This window comes from Prionailurus bengalensis, chromosome C1, assembly GCF_016509475.1.
Source record: "Prionailurus bengalensis isolate Pbe53 chromosome C1, Fcat_Pben_1.1_paternal_pri, whole genome shotgun sequence".
Lineage (NCBI taxonomy): Eukaryota > Metazoa > Chordata > Mammalia > Carnivora > Felidae > Prionailurus > Prionailurus bengalensis.
Window position 1 is genome coordinate 196,218,747 of NC_057345.1, and position 16,031 is coordinate 196,234,777.

Here is a 16,031-nt window from a genome sequence, read left to right on the forward strand (position 1 = left end):
CATTTCTTCTACTGCTGAATAACCCATGTTCTGTAAAATAAAATTATCTGAACTTACAGAGAAAATAGAATTGGAGCCAGACCACTCAAAATCAATGGAATTTTAAAATCTGAGTTCTAACAAAATAGCAATCCTTATAAAAATATTAGTGTAGTTTTTTCCACTGGCATTTGTATCTACTAGAATAAGCCAGTCCACCCTTTAAAGCTTCATATCCTGGAGCTCATATTTCTTTTGATGTGGGTTCTTAAAGACAATCACTTCTAATAGACACCAGTTTAATAAACATTAAAAATATCACTTAGAGATAGACTTCTTCATCAGTAATTTATTTTTAACACAAGGGAACGATCTTTGCAACTTCTGAAAAGCAACCTGCAATTTCCTCAGATCTTTTAACATAGTGGAATATATAGTAACTTTTAAGCCAATAAACCAGCAATTTACTGCACTGCAGGGTGGTACTTTTACAGAATTTTCAGCATTTTTCTTATACCATTAAGGTTTTCTCTCTTTAATTGTGAAAAAGTTTGCCCCTGCTCATTCCAAAACATTAATATGTTTTAAGTGGTTTGAAAAACACCCACACCAAATCCTTTATTATATTGACATCATTCCCCTATATGCCTAATGTTAAGTTTTTTAGAGAGAAGGAAAATCACATAGGTGAGAAACAGATCTACATAAAGAGAGAAAGAACACTGGAGAATAAGTGAAGGTAAAATAGTAACTTTTTTCTTATTCTTTTTTTAAAAAAAATTTTAATGTTTATTTATTTTTGAAGGTGAGAGAGAGAGAGAGAGAGAGCGCGCAGAGGAGGGGCAGAGAAAGAGGGAGACACAGAATCCAAGGCAAGCTCCAAACTCTGAGCTGTCAGCACAGAGTCTGAAACGGGGCCCCAACTCACAACCGCAAGATCATAACCTGAGCCAAAGTTGGACGTTTGACCAACTTAGCCATCCAGGCGCCCCTTATTTTTCTTATTCTTAATGGATCTAACAGGTAACAAATCTGGTCCAAAATAATTATAGCAACAATTAGTTGATTATGAATGTGTCCATGCATGTGTGTATGCTTATATATGCCTATGTATGCTATGTATAAGTGAAATAAATGACAGAAGTGATACAAAAAAAAAAAGAGGAAAAAATTAGGATTATTTTGTCATTATAAGGTACCTGCAGGTTTATTTAAGAGCAAAGTTGAATTAGCTGTAAATGTAACCTCTAAAAAGAGTTTTTTAAAGAGGGCACCTGGATGGCTCAGTCAGTTGAGCAACCAACTCTTGACTTAGTCTCAGGTCATCATCCCAGGGTCAGGGGATCAAGCCCCATGGAAGGCTGTGCACTGGGCATGGAGACTGCTTAAGATTGTCTCTCTCTTCTCCTCCCCGCCCCGCCCCTCTACCCTGCTTGCTCGCTCTCTCTAAAAAGAAAAAAATATAAATAAATAAATAAAGTATAATTGATATTCTAAGAAAGGAAAAAAAAAGTGGAATCATATGTTTAGTTAAAACCACAAAAGGCATTAAAAATGTGGAAGACAAAAACAGGAGCAAACAACAAGGGCAACAAATAGAAAACAGTGACAAATATAGTAGGTATTAATCTACTACATCAATAATAACTTTAAACATCAATGGTCTAACTATACCAATTAAAAGACAGTGATTGTCAGAGTGCATAAAAAAATAAGACCCAACTATATGTTATCTATAAGAAACCAACTTTAAATATAAAAACACATACAGATTAAAAGTAAAGAGATGGAGAAAGTTATGGTATGCTAACATTAATCAGAAGAAAGCAGGAGTAGCTATGTTAATTTCAGACAGCAGACTTCAGAGCAAGGGAAGTTATCATGAATTACAGTACAATTAAAGGGTCTACATCCAAGAAGATAACAATCTTTAATGTGTATGTGGCTAACAAAAAGAGCATCAAACTATCTGGGGCAAAACGGACAGAACAGCAAGGAGAAATAGGTGAATCCACTATTACAGTCGAAGACTATAAAACTCCCTCTACCAGAAATGCACAGATCCAACAGGCAGAAAACCAGTAAGGATACAGCTGAACCATTCATTGACTAGACATAACTGACACTGACAGCCTACTTCATCTAACAACAGCGGATTATACGTTCTTCTCAAGTTAACAAGAAACATAAAAGAGGGGTGCCTGGCTGGCTCAGTTGGAAGAGAACGTGAATCTTGATCTCAGGTTGTAAATTTGAACCCCACATAATATGCAGAGATTACGTGAAAATAAAATCTCAAAACACAACACATGTGCACGCGCATGCACACACACACACATACACACACACACCAAGGGACATAAAAGAGACCACATTCTGGGCCATAAAACAAACTTTAGTTAAAAAAAAAAAAATAGAAATCATGTAATGTCTGCTCTCAGACCACAATGGAATTAAATTAGAAATCAATAACAAACAGGAGTGCCTGGGTGGCTCAGTTGGAAGAGCATGCAACTTTTGATCTCAAGGTCGTGAATTCAAGTCACACAACAGGTATGGAGATTACTAAAATTCAATTAATTAATTAATTTAAAAAATAACTAACTGAAAAATCTCCAAATACTTGGAAATTAAATTACACACTTTTAACTAATGCATGGGACAAAGAAGAAATCTGAAGATAAATTTTAAAATACTATAAACTGAATGAAAATGCAAATACAAGTCACCAAAATTTGTAGGATGCAGTGACAACAGTCCTTATGGGGAAGTGTAAGAGAAAGTTACACAATACATAGCATTAAATGCATTATTGGAAAATTTTTTTAAAATCTAAAAACAATCATACAAGCTTCCACTTCAGGAACCCAGAAAAAGAAGAGCATATTAAACCCAAAAGTAACCAGAAAAAAGCAATAATAAAAACTAAAAAAAATCAATAAAACTGAAAATACAAAGTTGAAAAAAAAATCAATGAAACCAAAAAATGGTTCTTTGAAAAGATCAATAAACTCAATAAGTCTTTAGCCAGACTAACTAGAAAAAAAGAGAAATGACACAAATTACTAATATTAGAAAAAGGAGACATCACCACAGATCCTATGGACACTCAAAGGATAATAAAGGAATATCATGAACAATTCTAAGTCCACAAATATGATAACCTAGGTGAAATGGCCAATTCCTTGAAATGCACAACTTGCCAAAACTCATACAAAAGAAATAGACAGGAAGGTGGATGGGGGTGATGGATTAAACAGGCGATGGGAATTAAGGAGTGTACTTGTGATGATCACTGATTACTGAATGGAAGTGTTGAATCACTATATTGTACACTTGAAACTGTACATTAATTAACTAGATAACCTTAACAAAATACTCCTGGGTTTGATATAAATAAAATATGTAAATTTTTAAAAAAGGAAAAAAAAATAGACAACCTGAATAGGTCTATATCTATTAAAGAAAGTGAATCAATAATTAATAACCTTCCAAAAGAGAAAGTACCAGGCCCAAAGGGGTTCACTGGTAAATTCTACCAAAAATTTAAGGAAGAAATTTTACCAATTCTCTATAATCCCTTTCAAAAGATAGAAGCAGAGGGACTACTTCTTAACTCATTCTTTGGGGTCAGCATTACTCTAATACCAAAACCAAAGACATTATAAGAAAACTACAGATCATTTGTTTCATGGAGATAGGTGCAAAAATCCTCAACAAAATATTAGCAAATTAAATTCAACAATGTATAAAAAGACTTACATACCATGACCAAGTGGGATTTATGCCAGAAATCCTAGCTCAACATTCAAAAATCAATTAATATAATTCATCATATCATTATATCAATAGATACACAGAAAGCATTTCACAAAATTCAACACCAATTCAGGATAAAAACTCTGTTATACTAAAAACAAATACAAATGAAAAACTCTCAAGTTAACTAGGAATAGAGAGAATTTCCTCAACCTAATAATCTACCAAAAACCTACAGCTACATTATATTTAATGGTGCAAAACCAGAAATTTTCCCACTAAGATTAAGAACAAGGAAATATATGCTCTCACTTCTCATTTTCAACATCACAGAAATCCTAGCTAATGCAATAAGAAAAAGAAATAACAGATACAAAGGTTTGTAAGGAATAAATAAAACTTTTTGTTCATAGGTAACATGATTATCTATAGGACAAATCCAAAAGAATTACACACAAAAAACCCTGCAACTAATAATTACAGCAAGGTTGCAGGATACAAAGTAAATATACAGAAGTCAACTGCTTTCCTATATACTAGCAATGTATAAGTGGAATTTGATTTAAAAACATATTACCATTTACATTAGCATGCCCATAAATAAAATACTTAGATATAAGTCTTATGAAATATGTGCAAGATCTATATGAGAAAAATTTCAAAACTCTGATGAAAGATATCAAAGAGCTAAATAAATAGATATTCCATGTTCAAAGACTCACTATTGGGGCATCTGGGTGGCTCAGTCGGTTAAGAGGCCGACTTTTGATATTGGCTCAGGTCTTGATCTCACCATTATGAGATAGGGCCCCGTGTCAGGCTCTGTGCTGAGTGTGAGGCCTGCTTGGGATTCTCTCTCTCACTTTCTCTCTGCCCCTCCCCTGCTCACTCACTCTCTCTCTCTCACTTGCTCTCTCTCAATACTAAATAAACATTTAAAAAAAAAAGACTCAATATTGTCAATATGTCAGCTTTTTCCAACTCAATCTACAGATTCAATAAAATCCCAATCAATTCTTTTTATATCTTACTTCTAAACAATAACAAAATGGACAACCTAATTAAAAAACAGGCAAAGATCTGAACAGACACCTAACCAAAGAACATACAGATATGACAATAAGCATATAAAAAAATGTTCAACATCACATGTCATTAGGGAATTGCAAATTAAAACAACAGTAAGAGACCATTACACACCTATTGAAATAACCAAAATGCAAAACACTAACATCAAACGCTTACAAAGATGTGGAGCAACAGCAATCTCATTCATTGATGGTTGGAAGGCAAAATGGTATAGCTACTTTGGAACAGAGTTTGGCAACCTCTTACAAAATTAAACATACTCTTACCATATGATCCAGCAATTGCACTTCTTGGCATTTACCCAAATAAACTGAAAATTTATGTTCACACAAAAAAATATGCCCATAAATGTTTATGGAAGTTTTACTCATAATTTCTAAAACCTGGAAGTAACCAAGACATCTTCAACAGGTTTAATATAAGTAAATCATGGTATATCCAGACAAGAGAATATTATTTAGCACCAGAAAGAAATATGCTATCAAATCAGGAAAAGACAAAGAAAACTTAAATGCATATTATTAAGTGAAAAAAGGCACTCTGAAAAGACTGCATAATGTATGATTCCAACTATATGACTCTAGAAAAGGCAAAACTATGGAGACAGTAAAAAGATTAGTGGCTGTCAGGGGTTGGAGGAGAGAAGGATAAATAGGCAGAACATGGAAGATATGTAGGGCAGTGAAACTATTCTGTATGATACTACAATGGTGGATGTATGTCATATATATTTGTCCAACCCATAGAATGTATAACACCAAAAGTGAATCCTACTAATAAACTATGGACTTTTGGTAATAATGATATGTCTATACAGTACCGCTGTGGTAGGGGAGGTCAATAATGGGGAGGTTACACATGTGAGGGGACAGGAGATACATGAGAACTCTCTATACTTTCTACTCAATTTTGCTGTTAACCTAAAACTGCTCTAAAATAAGATTAGTTTAAAAATATATAAAACAAGGAGTTTATTTTAATTGAAATATTACTTTCCTCAGTGCTGTCTATATGGCAAGACATAAAGTATTTCTTCACCCTTTTGTAGCTATTACTCCATTTTGCAATTACACTTGAATTTCTGCTCTTCTGTCACAAACTGTCACTCAAGTATCATTACAATTTCTCTAGGATTGTTCTTCATTCGACTTTTTCTGCTTCCCATTCAAGTAAAATAAAAGAAAACCACACTTTTCTCATCTATTTCTGAAGTGTAGAGAATTTAAAAGGTAATAAATGCAAAACTAACTTGCCAACTTCACATTATACAAATATAAAGGTACTCTTATTTGCAATTTATTAATGAAATGTTGTTAGTCTCTTTACTCTCTGAATGTCAGACTGAGTTCATACTTCTATTTGTCCAATTTCTTGAAGGGAAATTCATCACCTGATTTTACCTCTTCTTGTCCTTTCCACTGGTAAAATAGAAAGCACACACTATGAGTATACACTTCTCTAGGTCTGCAAGAAATTATTTATTTTTTTCAATCTAGAAAGGTTGACCTGACAGCTTCTAACTAAATAACAACAGTTCTCTCCTTTCCTGGTAAATGTCTAATTTTGAGTAAAAGAATTTCCTTATCAAGACTGCCAATTATCAAAGAAATTTGAATATATAGGGACTAATTTGGGGGAAACAAAGAGATTTTTCTCCCAACACCCAAGACAGCTGGGTGATTCAGAAGATACTGTCAGGTTTCCTCAAAAAAGACTTAACCATGTTTCTTCCTTTTTAACAACCTTGGAGGATCAGAATATGTCTGTGACAAAATCTGTGCATTTCCCCATATGCATCCTAGATGAAAGTAACTGATCATTATTTCCCAGAAGAAAATGCTAGCACTCTTAAGGTTTTACCACCAGATGAGAGAGAACATAATTGTAGCTGAGTCTGTCAGTGACTCACCCATACCCCCTGACACTTACCAGTTCAGCGCACAAAGACCTGACTTCCAAATGCCAGCACATGCATTTCTTTGACCCAGGGCTTTTCTGTTGTTGCCTGAGCTTGCTTTGTCACCAGAGTGGCAGAACAAAAGGGCAGGGGAATTAACCTTCACCTAGTAACTGATGGGACTTGATGTATAAATACTCCAGCTTCCTCGCCTCTCAAATGGGTTAACTCAGGCATGTATTTTACCATGGTTCCCCAAGTTTCTCATGGAATAATTAAGCTCCAGTCTCTTACAATAAATTACTCGATAAGACACTCTTTATTAGCTTTCAAATCCATGCCTTATTATGTATAGGTACTTTATAGTTAGTATTTCATCTAATCATCTCTAGAACTCTTTAAGGTAGGAATCTGATTCAGAGTTAAAAATAACATTAACGTTTGCTCAGTGTCACAGAGCAAGCCATGACTATTACACAGGAGGTCCAAAACCTGCACTCCTTCACCAAAGGAACAGAACATGGAAGGGGGTGGGGGGGGGGGGTTCTATTCATATTATAAGGATTATATCTCAAACCTACAAAAACCATAAAATCATATTTTCTTTTCCAAAGGAAAGCAGCTTTTAAAAAAATTTTCCAAAACACACTAGTCTCTCAACCAAAAGTTATTTTTAAGGTAATTAGTAATGTCATTATGAATTAATCTATTGCCTACATCTTTTGGGGGGAAGAAAAGGGTCAAGTCAAATACACAATGGAAATGGTAATGGCTACAGTGAGTGCTTTCCAATTTCCTAAAAATTATATTCCTTCACAGCTAAATTCCCTAATCAGAATGAAGGAATTTGTTTTTCTTATCAGTACTTAAAAAAAAAAAATAGGAATAGAAGACATTTATAATAATATAATCCAAGATTTTTTAAATAAATATAATTCATTTTACTTGTCAATCTTTAAATTACAAATGTTAAATATTATAATAAAATACTTTTAAATGTACATATTTTGTCATGCTGTATTTCATTTATTCATTCACTGCATAACCACTCATGCTGGTTCTAAGATGTATAAGATACATCTTGTGGCCAGTTTCGTACTAGAGAAAAAGGAAGGGGGTAGGGGGACAAAGTAAAAATAAACTACAGAATGGATGGAGAAAAGACAAACATATGGAGAAAAATTTCATAGACTGCCAACCCCAATTTTTGTATCTTTAAAACTACATTTCCAAATATAGAAAAATTCATTTAATTAACAAATACAAAAAAAAAAAACACTAAAAAGTAGACAATGCTAGGCAGTGAATATACAATGACATCAAAAGTAATATTTGCCCTTAAGTTACTTAAAATTAAGTTGAAGTAAACTTTAGTATTTGCCACTGTAGACCTCATGATTAAATTCAGAAGTCTATTCATATTCAGTAGAGATAATGAAAATGTAATTGTATTAGCACTACTTAAAATTTAGGTCCACAAAATGCATTTTTAAATGTATTTTATGTTTAAGGTTTAACTTGAACTTCATTCATTAAAAATATTCATCTACATTTGAAACGTGAATTTCCAGAAATACACAGTAAATAACAAAACTAAATTAAAAAAAAGAAAAGTAGACTAAAAAAACTTATTAAGACAAATGTGTTAAATTATTAAATGAATTTAACCTGTAAAAGAACTCCAATTTAAAAAAACAGAAATCATTTTTATATTCACATCAAAAGATACAAATAATTAAGTTTGCGTTATTCTCAAAATTCAGTCAGCATCAAAATTAATAAAATGTTGAAAAACAATATTTCCCACATTATTAGCATTAGTAAAAATACTCAAAGCAAAGTTAATATCTAATTTGGGGGGAAATACATAAAATCAAGAAATGCAAATAGAGTTCAAATAGCAAAAAAAGAACAAAAAAACCTAAACAATTATCAAATAATTCAGTGACTTAAAGAAGTCAAAGTTGTTATAAAATTTAGTATTAATGATTTGAATCGATCAGATGAATATAACCTGAGAATGAAGTGGATCTGAACTCTAGAAATATAGATATTTCTAGAAATACAGAAATATCTAGAAATATCTAGAAATATAGATATGAGCTTTAATAACCAAGGCATCTTAATATAAATGGCCAATAATGCAAGAGGCTTGAAGTATATCTTAAAGAATATTAAACTTCTTAGATTCACTACTTTCTAAAATATATGTGTAGTGTCCTTGAGCCTTTCCAAGCTGATTATAGGAAAAAGAAAGAATGAGAAGAAATAAACTTTCCAAGCCTGAACCCAATTTTTTTCCAGGCTACTTTACTTCAATTTTCCTTAATAAACTGGCAAAGTTGAGAAGAAAATAAAACGAGATGTATATTGCTTGATGCTCTGTATAAAAAAATCTTTTAATAGTTTGAATATCCCTATTCCTGAATGTTTTATACAAGTGTCTAAACTTAGTGTTCTCTGACTAAAGGAAGAAAGGCAAATCTTAAAATATCTTGACCAATCAGTAATTATATGCTTAATATATATGAGATTTTTTTTAAGTTTAAAATGTGGTTTTCAGGGATGCCTTGCTGGCTCAGTACAGCATGCGACTCTTGATCTCAGGTTCATGAGTTTGAGCCCCATGTTGGACATAGAGATTACTTAAAAATAGACAGATGGATAGATAGATAAGTAAAAACACAATAAAATGTGGTTTCCATTCTTACTATGTGTTGGGTTATTAAGACTAACATAACTTAGCAAATCATATAGAACAAAATAGGACATAATGATAAACAATATGGCAGATCAAGTACTATAGGAGATCAATGAAAGAAAATCTTAAAGTCAGAACAGTCTAGGAAGACATTATTTTCTGATTTTTGTTTCCAACTTAAAAGAGACAAACTTGCCCATTAGCTGTCCACAACAGAAAAGTAATTAATTTACTAAGTTTACCTACTAAATTTTAGTAAACTGAATTACTTTAAAAGCATTATAAATATGTATATATATAAATTGGTAAATTTCTGGACTTCTTTCAGAACTCATGTACTTAATAATTTCTGTGGCTCTAAGATCAATGAATGATACACAGACAAAGTTGCACAGTCCAATAGCAAGAACAGTGGTTTTAAGTCTCATATACATGGACAAGAATCCTAGTTCCATCAATTATTTGGCTTTTTGACCATGGGTAAGTTGCTTAACCATGCTGAGACTGTTTCTTCTTAAGTAAGATAAAGATAACAACAGTCACTTCCAATGGTTGTTGAAAGGATTAAATAATACAAGATATGTAAACAGCACAATCCCAGTCATGTGCTTAATATTAACTCCCACATTTAAACACATTTCAAATATAGTGATAACAGAACACCAAAAGACTGAAATGCTCTCTTTTACATTTTATTCTTCACCATAGAAACTGATATACTGACTTTCTATTTATTAGTAAAAATTAATGTGTTCAGCTTCTAATTCTGTAATGACTCTCATTCATCTCTGAGAATTTGATAAAAATGATGGACCTCTTCCTCCCAAAATACCACATATGCACAGCATTTCACATCAATTTAGGGACATTAACAGATTCTGTGAAAGCTAGATTGAAAATCATGTTCTATCTAGCAATTTAAAAAACTTAATTCAAATTAAGTAAAATTTTAAAATTCAGTTCCTCAGTTGCACTGGCCACATTTAAGTGCTCAATAGCCACATAAGGCTATTTGATAACACAGATATAGAACATTTCTATCATCTCAGAAACTTCTATCAGATAGGGCTGTTCTGGAATATTAACACAGTATGATATATAAAAAACTATTTTACCTCTGTGTTTGTTTGGTTTTAAATATTTGGATACCTGTCTTTAAAGCAGATCCTCAAGAGTGTAGAGACTATGAATATTTTGCCCGCAAATAAATCTTCCAGGTCCAGAACATAGTAAGTATTCAATCTAATAGGTGACACTATAATTGACTAAATTGGTAAAGACCAGAGCTGAAAGGTGGGAACTCAAGGAGTATACAAATGTTGTAATTTTTTTTAAATGGGGAGGCGGCTGGGTGACTCAGTTAAGCATCCAACTTTTGATTTCGGCTCAAGTCATGATCTCACAGTCATGAATTCAAACCCCATGTGGGGCTCCACACTCAGTGTGGAGCCAGCTTAAGATTCTGACCCTCTCCCTCTGCTCCTACCCCACTTGGGTTCCCTCCCTCTCTCCCTCTCTGCCTCTCTCTCTCTCTCAACAATAAATAGTTCCCAACTTAAAAATACACACACAGACACACACAAAAAGGAGATCAATTTACATATACTCTCAACTAATAAACTCCTGAAGTCAATGAGGGCTCCCTGCATGCAGACTGAAGTTTTTAATTTTGACTATACGTATTGGCTAAAATATGCAAAATTTTCAGCCTTGTCTATAGCCTATTCAAGAATAGGAAAGATGTTTACTTTTAGCTAAAGAGCTTACATTATTCCTATATGGATTTTTCCTAGATAGAGCAGTTGAGTAACTCATTTTTAAACAGTATGTATATATTCATACATAGTTCAACAAACAAAACATTTAAAAAATTCACCAAAGTTTTATAACTTAAAGATTATGGCACTAAAGTTTTAGAAAACTTATTTCCACTTAACGTATCTTGAAATCAAGACAAAATCGCTGCTATACACAGAACAGTAAAAGGACTAAGAGTAATTTTGCACTTACACTGCCACATTTTTTCTAATGGTATATTCATCCAAATCATCATCAGAGCTGCTATCAGTTGCATCAGAATCCAGACCTTCTTCAACATGAGACAACAGCCCTGTAGCGGACAGTGCAAATCTTTGGATTTCTGCAGCTGTACACCGTGCAAAGCCATTTTTTGTATCACTCCACAATTTATTCTCTGCAGTCAACATGTTGACTTCTGGCTTAATTTCAGTGCATTTAGGTAAACTGCTATCCAAAATTGTGGTAGGTTCATGAAAGATCTTCATTTGGGGGAGTTGATGTTTCACAGAAAATTTCATTTGTTGACCATAGTGCTTAACAACATGCTTTGCCAGGAGCATCTGCAAATGTTTCTGAGTTCTTCTAGCCTGGCTAAGTAAAATTTTCTGTTTACTTACACAATGAAGTAAACGAGCATTCACTTCTTCCTCTTTTTCAGCAGCTGAGAAACCAACAGGCACATTTGAGTGGCCAGGCCCACTTTTCTTTTGAGCACAGTGCAATAAACCTTTTTTAACTTCAGCATCAGTAACTTTATCCAAAAGTGCATTCTTTTGGTACCATTTACAGTTTTGTAGTTGTACTTTATCTACATTAATGTCTTTGGTTGTATTTGAATCCAGAATAATTTGTACATCTGTCATGCACTGGCTTGTGGTATCTGACAGAGGTTCCTTTTTGATGAACTCTTCAGAATGAGAATGACAGATTTTACTAAGCTGAATGTTGCTGCCATTACACAGTATGTTTTTCAGCTTACTGCAATTAGGTTCCCCTAATTTCCTTTGTTTGTAATTTTCATTGTATTTATTTAATGTAGAATTTGAACTCATTAAAAGAACCGTCTGATAATGCTTTGACGACTGAGAGGAGCCAAAATGTTTTAAATTCACAAAGTTAGTGTTAAGAGTAGGTTCAGGAGTTGGAAATCCCAGCATCTGAGACAAGGTGTCTTCCTTTAACTTTTCATCTACAGTTCTTGGACTTTCCATGCATAGCATCTTGTCAGACTCCATGGTACTTGGTAAAGATGAAAAGCAGATACCCTTTGTTGCTGCCTCCCTCAAAGCTGGGGTCATGGCGAATCCTGCAGATAATTACTGGAAACCTAAAATAATGTAAAAATAAATGATCAAATATCTAGAAAAAAAGTTTATGCTTACACTTTTTCCAAGGGCAACATTTTCAATGTTTCTGATTAAAATGTAAATGAAACCAAATTCCTCCTTTATTTCCCAATGCCTAATAATATCTCTGTTCTCTCCTAATTTGTAACGAATTCAACAAAGACTAAACTATTCTTCACTCTGACTGTGGGCCCAATTCCAAAAACTCCAATTATGGTTGCACATTACCTAGCACGTGTTAGACAAATGCTTGTGGATGTGCCTCAGGACTCCTTTTTCCTTTCCTTTTTTTTTTTTTGAGACAATGTTTAGTGAAAGGCAAAAGAAAAAAATTCCAACCTGGAATTGGGGAATTATATTTGAAAATGTAACTTAATCTCATATTTTCTGCCAAAGTAAGAATTACTTATCTTTATAAAATATAGTAAGTTGCTCAAAACATCCATTTCTCAACTTAAATTGCATAATCTGAACAGTATAAATATTAACTAAAGCTAAATGTTAAAAGATGTAAGTAACTGAACTAGAAATTAAAAAGTATATAATTTCACAACTGTTAAAAATAATATGATAGCAAAAACTTGCTTGATAAGCAATGTGCAAAATTTTTCTGAAAAAGCATCTGTAATAATTTTTTTCCCTTTTCACAATGTAGAGTCATCAGTTATCATTATAAAAGCTGTTACTCCTGCCTGGAAAATAGTGGGGGCTGTAACAGATAACTACTAAAGATTAATCCTATAATTAAACAAATTTCATTGTATTTTATCAAAAGAAAAAGTGTATATACCATACAGTCTGATTCATTAAAAAAGTTAATCCTTGGGGCGCCTGGGTGGCGCAGTCGGTTGAGCCTCCGACTTCAGCCAGGTCAAGATCTCGTGGTCTGGGAGTTCGAGCCCCGCCTCCGGCTCTGGGCTGATAGCTCAGAGCCTGGAGCCTGTTTCTGATTCTGTGTCTCCCTCTCTCTCTGCCCCTCCCCCGTTCATGCTCTGTCTCTCTCTGTCCCAAAAATAAATAAACGTCGAAAAAAAAAATTAAAAAAAAAAAAGTTAATCCTTTACCATTGAAAATTATGAAGACTGAATAGTGAAAAAATTTGTATATCATTAAAAATTACGACTTTTATAAGATACTGTGCAATGATACTACATAAGTTTTGTTTCAACGCATGACAGTTAATAGTCATTTAAATGGCCACACTCTCATATCGTATGTCCCCAGGTGCTAGCTGTTAACTCTATACCCTCATTCCTATATAGAAAAACACAAAACCAAAAGGGGATTCTTTGCAAAGACTAGCAAATATGCTCAAAGGTAAAAGAGCATGAAAGTTTCAATGCAGTTAAAAAAAATACTTAAAAGCAAGTTATAGTCTAGGAGAATATATTGGCAACATATATAATAGAAAATAATTTGTATCCAAAATACATAAAGGACTCCTACAAATGAGGAAACTAGTTAGACACTTCACAGATGACATCCAAATGGTCATTAAACACATACTCAATCTCACTAGTAATGAAGGAATTATAGATTAATAAAGCAAGAGAACAGTTTCCCAATCACTAAATTTAAAATAATGTTTTAGGGGCGCCTGGGTGGCGCAGTCGGTTAAGCGACCGACTTCAACCAGATCACGATCTCGCGGTCCGTGAGTTCGAGCCCCGCGTCAGGCTCTGGGCTGATGGCTCAGAGCCTGGAGCCTGTTTCTAATTCTGTGTCCCCCTCTCTCTCTGTCCCTCCCCCGTTCATGCTCTGTCTTTCTCTGTCCCAAAAATAAATAAACGTTGAAAAAAAAAATTTTTTTTAATAAAAAAAAAATAAATAAAAATAAAATAAAATAAAATGTTTTAAATCTAAAATATCACTTATTATGACAATGTGGGTAAATAAGATTTCTCACATCTATTTGGACTATAAGTTAACTCTAAATTTGACATCAATTTGGAAAATGTATTTGTCACAAGTGCACAAGACAGCAGTGTTTGTAACAGCAAAATATTCTTTCAAAGCAACCTAGATATCTAGCAATAAGAGGATGCATAATAAAGCACAATGGAATACTATACAGCAACTAAAAAGAATGATCTTTATATATATATCAATATGCACAAATCTAAGAGTATAAAGTTAAAAAGAATGGTACAGTATATGCTACCAAATAAATACAATACAAACACAAGCTCTCTTTGCTAGAACTGTGAGAATGAGAATCATTCTCAGTAATCAAACTGTCAACTTTCAAGAAAATGTTGATGTCACTCTGAAGAGACGCACTGTTATTGTGAAGGGTCCCAGAGGAACCCTGCAAAGGAATTTCAATTACCTCAATGTAGAACTAAGTCTCCTTGACAAGAAAAAGAGGTTCTGAGGTGACAAATGGTGGAGAAACAGAAAAGAACTGGCTACTATTCCCACTATCTATAGCCATAATCAAGGGCATTACACTGGCTTCCGAGATGAGATCTGTGTATTCTCACTTCCCCATCAACACTGTTAGTTATAAAAATGGTTCTCTTGTTGAAATCCAAAATTTCTTGGGTGAAAATACTTCCACAGGATTTGGATGAGACCAGGTGCTGCTTGTTCAGTATCTCAAGCCAAGATAGATGAGTTAATTCTTGAAGAAAATGACATTGAACTTGTATCAAACGCAGCTGCTTTGATTCAACAAGCTACCACAATTAAAAACAAAGATATCAAAAAAAATTCTTGGATGGCATCTATGTTTCTGAAAAAGGAACATTTCAGCAGGCTGATAAATAAGATCTAAGTTGTCCAGCTATGGAAACACCAAGAGGCCAGATGTATTTTAGACTTGAGGTATTTTAACTTTTTTTTTAAGTTTTTTCATTTATGAGAGACAGAGACAGAGACAGCGCCTGAGTGGGGGAGGAACAGAGAGAGACAGGGAGACACAGAATCCGAAGCAGGCTCCAGGCTCTGAGCTATCAGCACAGAGCTTAACATGGGGCTCGAACTCATAAACTGTGAGATCATGACCTGAGCCAAAATCAGATGCTTAACTGACTGAGCCACCCAGGCGCCCCTGAGAGATTTTAAAAATACAATAAAACCTGCATTGATATGGGGGGGAAAAAATACAAACAGAAGACCACACCATATATATGTGTGTGCGTGTTTATGTGTTTACAAGAATAAAAAATGAACCAGAAAAATGCCCACCAAATCTGTGAATATCTGTGAGCTGCACATCAGATAACTTCCATGAAACAGAACTAAAAGTGGTAGTTTAAGAGGAGTTGAGTTTCAACTACAAACTTTAGTACTGGGAGGAAAATGACTTAAATGCAAAATGAACAAATGTTATTGGTTGTTAATTCTATGTGATAAAAATATAGATGTTTGGGGGCACCTGGCTGGCTCAGTCAATACAGCATGCAACTCTTGATCTCAAGGTTGTGAGTTCAAGCCCCACATTGCATGTAGAGATTAC

General features: G+C 33.7%; 1 protein-coding gene across 5 annotated transcripts in view; it reads right to left on the reverse strand.

Annotated features, from left to right (window-relative positions):
* Nucleotides 1-16,031, reverse strand: part of KANSL1L (KAT8 regulatory NSL complex subunit 1 like) — a 132,513-nt gene that overhangs the window by 100,867 nt on the left and 15,615 nt on the right. For all 5 annotated transcript variants that reach the window (XM_043577701.1, XM_043577704.1, XM_043577703.1 and 2 more), the window contains exon 2: nucleotides 11,436-12,552. In XM_043577701.1, coding sequence (XP_043433636.1) covers nucleotides 11,436-12,523 — 1,088 coding nt within the window. In that variant the 5' untranslated portion in view covers nucleotides 12,524-12,552. The remainder of the gene's footprint in view (nucleotides 1-11,435; nucleotides 12,553-16,031) is intronic.